The sequence below is a fragment of the Frankliniella occidentalis genome, unplaced genomic scaffold (assembly GCF_000697945.3).
Source record: "Frankliniella occidentalis isolate FOCC.00 unplaced genomic scaffold, Focc_3.1 Scaffold2411, whole genome shotgun sequence".
In the NCBI taxonomy this organism is placed as follows: Eukaryota; Metazoa; Arthropoda; class Insecta; order Thysanoptera; family Thripidae; genus Frankliniella; species Frankliniella occidentalis.
Window position 1 is genome coordinate 654 of NW_026269495.1, and position 4,654 is coordinate 5,307.

At 51.7% G+C, this 4,654-nt stretch overlaps 1 protein-coding gene across 1 annotated transcript; it reads left to right on the forward strand.

Annotated features, from left to right (window-relative positions):
* Positions 1 to 1,277: 1,277 nt before the first annotated feature.
* Positions 1,278 to 4,648, forward strand: LOC113209212 (uncharacterized). Its single transcript, XM_026426629.2, has 2 exons — positions 1,278 to 1,954; positions 4,427 to 4,648. Exons 1-2 carry the CDS (start codon positions 1,354 to 1,356, stop codon positions 4,633 to 4,635), a joined length of 810 nt encoding a protein of 269 aa, XP_026282414.1. The 5' UTR covers positions 1,278 to 1,353; the 3' UTR covers positions 4,636 to 4,648.
* Positions 4,649 to 4,654: the final 6 nt, after the last annotated feature.

Here is a 4,654-nt window from a genome sequence, read left to right on the forward strand (position 1 = left end):
CGCCGCCCCTCGTCAAGCACCGGCAAGCGCCCCCTATTAGAAGGCTTAAAGGATTTGCACGAATGCTGCGCAGGGGAGGGCCTCAAGAATGTGCCGCAGACGGGAAGGGAAGGATTATGTTAGAATTATTGAGGGGGTTTTGACGCAAGAAACCCCTGTACACGGCAATTAATTATCATTTATCATAAAGGGTGCAAAGGAAAGACACAACATGGAATAAAGAAGCAAGGAAATCGGGGCAACTCTTAGTGTAACAAAAAGTAACAAACACCACATTTTTAAAAATATTCGAAAAATCCACATGACCGAATTTCCCATTCACAAAGAGGTGAAGAGAGGCAGGTGCCGTGTCCAGCACGCGTGTCCGTGATTCAATATGAACGGTGCCGTGCACGCAAAGGGGTCGCCTCTTTCTTTATTCCGCATTATTTTACTTTTTTATTACCGTCCACGCGGAAGAGGGCCCTCCCCTTTATTGGTTATGGATATTTGGGAAAGGGGGCGTGCGGATCAAACGCGCAAGAGGGCCGCGTTCGCGTCAGCGCCGTGCTGGCCTAGGCCATGGCCTCGGCCACCGACAAGGACTGGGACGCCCCGGACGCGGCCCCGGCGGGCCCGGCGCGGGCACAGGCGCGGCCGCAGCCCTTTTTGTCACCGGCCGATACAGCAATTTTCTGACTTGGGACACCGTGAAGGCCTATTACGACGCCGAGGCTCGCACTGCGCGGAAGAAAGTACACCTCTCCTTTTAATCGCGTCCGATTCGCTCGGCGCCGTGGCGGACGCGGGAGGAGGGCGAACAGAGGAGGAAAAGAAGGAGGAACGTGGAGAAAAATCCGTCATTCTTTCCGTGCTGCTCCACTTCGTCCGTAGAGAATCACTGCGAGGAAATGTGTGATTCGTCGCCGCCGCGCGACTAGCCCCCGCAGCCCCCCCACGCCGAAGGGCCCGAGGGCCGGGACGACAGATTCGCGATCGACACCCGTTCGGAGTCGTGGTGGGGGGCAGATAAGCCGAAGAAGGGTATCGCCTGGCCAATACCTAGGGCCACCGGCGGCCACCAGGGCGACAACGCTAGTTGCGTTAGTGGGAGGGGCCGGCGACAGGAGAGGGAGGGGCAATAGGCCGAAAAAATCCCCCTTTGCCTAAATGAGAGAAAGCATATGGCACTTCTTGTGCTGGACTGCGATCGACTCGTGGCGGGGGCGGCATTCCCCTGTTTTTCGGAGGGGCGCGGGTGCAGAAAGTGAGAAGTACCCTATAAAGGCGTATTGTTGGGCGTTGGCCGGACACAGTCTAGCGTCGCCTTGTCCTCAGTGCACTAGTGCCGTAGTGACCGAACGATCGATCAGGATGGCAGCCCGCCGAGCCTCCGCGAAGTGCGTGTCCGTCTTACTCGTGGTGGTGGTGATGGTGTCCGGCAGTGCCAGCGCCAGGATTGCGCTCCCGACTTCGGATTACAACAACCTGGATATTTCATCGCACCCGTCAGAGCAGCAGCTCGACGCACCGTCGGCGTCCACGCCGCCGCCCTCCACGGCCTCCGACAGCGCCGAGCAGTCGGTCGGCGAGGACGCCGGCGTGCTGCTGCCGTGGACGGTGGGCGCGGTGCGCATGCTCCGCCGCGTCTACCTCGAGTGCCGTGATGACGACCTGAGCTCGTGCCTCAAGGTGCAGATGGTTCGGGCCATGGACAGGGTAGCACGATCCACCCGCAAGGTGGCACTCGCCGCCGGCGTCACCCTGGAGCGCGACGCGGACGCACCCGAGCAGCCGACGGCCAGCGCCACCACCGCCGACGACCTGGAGCACTCGCTGCCCAGGTCGCTGCCCGAGCGAGAGCGCTCTCTGGACAAGCTCATCCTGGAGAGGCTCTACGGCTTCCTCCAGAACTACTCGCTGCGCTTTAAGCTGCCCTCCATCGCCGAGCTTGGAGGCGCCGTTGGGGAGGACGGTGAGTTCCGGGGAACGGGAGGTCAGAAAGCAAGTGCAGGAAACGGCTTTACCGTTCTGCATTCACCTCGCCCGGTACGAATACGGTCGATGCACTTCCCTGCATTTAGCCGCAAGGGATCATCCAGAAAGTACGTGTGCAATTGCCGATACGAACTACAAACCTGCCTACTTCAGCCTTCTGAAAGCTATCAGAGCGCCTGGTAGGTAGGCAACATATTGCCCGCAGTGCATGCGTGTAGTGCTGGATGGCCTATCCTGAGCCTCACAGGCGCCGAGCTCATGTAATTTGACTAATGAATTTGAGAAAAACGCACGTACTTTTTGGGCTGTCCGTTCAGGTGACGGAGTGCTCTCCTCACCTGTGGCAGTTAGTTTGGAGTCATTCGTGTGAACCCATCAGAGGCTCACGTGATGACGCCACAGTTGTGACTTGGGCAGGAGGGGCTGAGGGAGAAGTTGACTTTCATGTTTGTTAGGTTCCCCCTTCCCTTCCGGCTCCCCGTGGTTAAGAAGGTTTGTGATGACACGGTGCAAACGAGACTGAGTAAAATCTGCATGAAACTGAGAGTTGGTGATTCAGCTTCACAGACCAGAGCAGAGCGTTGGAAGTAGTGCGCGAGGCTTCCAAGAGCTCAGGGTAGGGGTTCTAGCACGTTTTCGCCAATTTCGAGCTACGACCACAAAGTGGTCTCTGTGTTAAAAACCTAGATCTTGTTGTTTGTGTTGGACTTTGGACACTGAACATTCCGATATTTTAAGTTTATATGTCCAAAATGCACCATAAATCCCTATAAGTTTAAACACAACAAATTTTGTTGTGCTTAAGCATGCTAAATTTTAAGCCATATAAGTTTGTGCCCAATTTCAGGGGGAAATCACTTGCACACTAACTCGTACACCCAGACTTGAACAAAGACGTACACTGTTAAAATCCAACGAATTATTGCTAATGGTAAAATCAATCGTTACTGTGCCGTAATAACATGATTTCGAATAAATGATGAAAAGTTACAGTTTTCTAACGTACGAACTCGTACACATTCATCTGGAGTGATGCCCCCCTCGCAATTTCATGCATAACTACAACTCGTTCATAGTTTGTCCATAACTATGTATAAAATGTGTGCATACGTATGGTTGTAAAATTCTGCATGTGTGTGCACAACATAATGCAATAGGGTTTAGTGTGTAAATGCGAAATTAATGGCCACTTGTCAACAGGAAAAGTTCCGATTGAAGTGTGTTTCGTTGAATCGTAAGACCCAAAGTAGAAATGGTTAGATGTTGAGTGAAAGACTGGAAAGAAAAATATTACCGAAAACTATCAGTGGCATTTCGTTCACTTAAATATTGGAGGTAACCAGGCAAGATATGAGATCGAACGTCATGCCAATCTCTTGTGCACACGCTCTGCAGAGGTTCTATGGAACCTGCTGTACGTGTATGCAATACTCACTGAATAAGCCCTTTCCTGGAGTACCCTTTCAAGGTGGGCCTCCAATGAAACCTGGAACCCATCACCCATTATTTCAGATTTTGCTGTTATTGATGCAGCCCAAGTTTGCTAAATGTAAATTGGAAATTAAGCAATGCCAGAAACACATTTTCACAAATTTTGCGGGTATAAGGGTGCTTCTATGAGGAACCAATAAGTACCTATCATTTATGATTAGACCAGTATATGGTCACTCAAACATGTTCATAATCAGTGAAAATGTATTTAATGCATTACTAAACTTCCAAATTACATTAAGGAAAACTCAGGCAGCATCAAAAATATCGGAATCTGAAATGATGGGTGATGGGTTCCAAGTTTCATTGGAGGGCCACCTTAAGTAAGCAAGTAAAAGTGTGTACTTTGTCATGTATCAGGCCGTACTGGATATCTTCTCGGACAAAAACTACAGCACGTGTCATTTAGGCTGCAATTCCACGTGTGTTAACCAGGCATCGAATAGAGTATCTCCAGCATGCATGGCCATGTACCAGGCAGCTTATTGGCCCCGCGTACTTCTGCAGTTATACTGTACCACACGCACGTCTTACGGGCCAAGCTGGCAGGAACCCGCACACGTCTAGGAATGCGATGCAGCATGACTTTTGAAGTGCGCGGGGTTATTCAGTCACCTGATATGTACAGTGTCTCCATTGCTAATCAACCTACAGAGTATTCAGTACATACTTTGTAAAGGTAGTGTCCTAAGCATCCTATAGTAGTTTATTTTTCAACGGTTTGTCACTGATTTACCACCCTGCACCATCTTGGTTCCATATCTTACGTCTTAGTCCCCGAAAGATACACTATAGAAATTAAATGAGTACAATGTAACGCGTGATTCGGTTCAGTAAACGAAGACTGTAACAATACGAAACACGGAAAAACAGCAGCACTTTGTTTGCACTGAATTTCCTAATTTGTTTTCGGTAGGTACGTTCCGTAAGTCACCCGCGGCTTCGCATCCTGTTTCAGCTCGCCGTCGGCGCCCGCCCCTCAATGGCCTCATGGGCCTGGGCATGCTCCTGGCCGGCTCGCTGCTCCCCATGAAGTTCGGCATGCTCGCCATGCTCGCCGGCAAGGCCCTCATGCTGTCCAAGCTCGCCCTGCTCATCTCCGCGCTCATGGCGATGCGCAACATGGGGTCGGGAGGGGGCTCCTCCGGCGGCACCGCCCACCACTGACGACCAGAATTTTAATTTA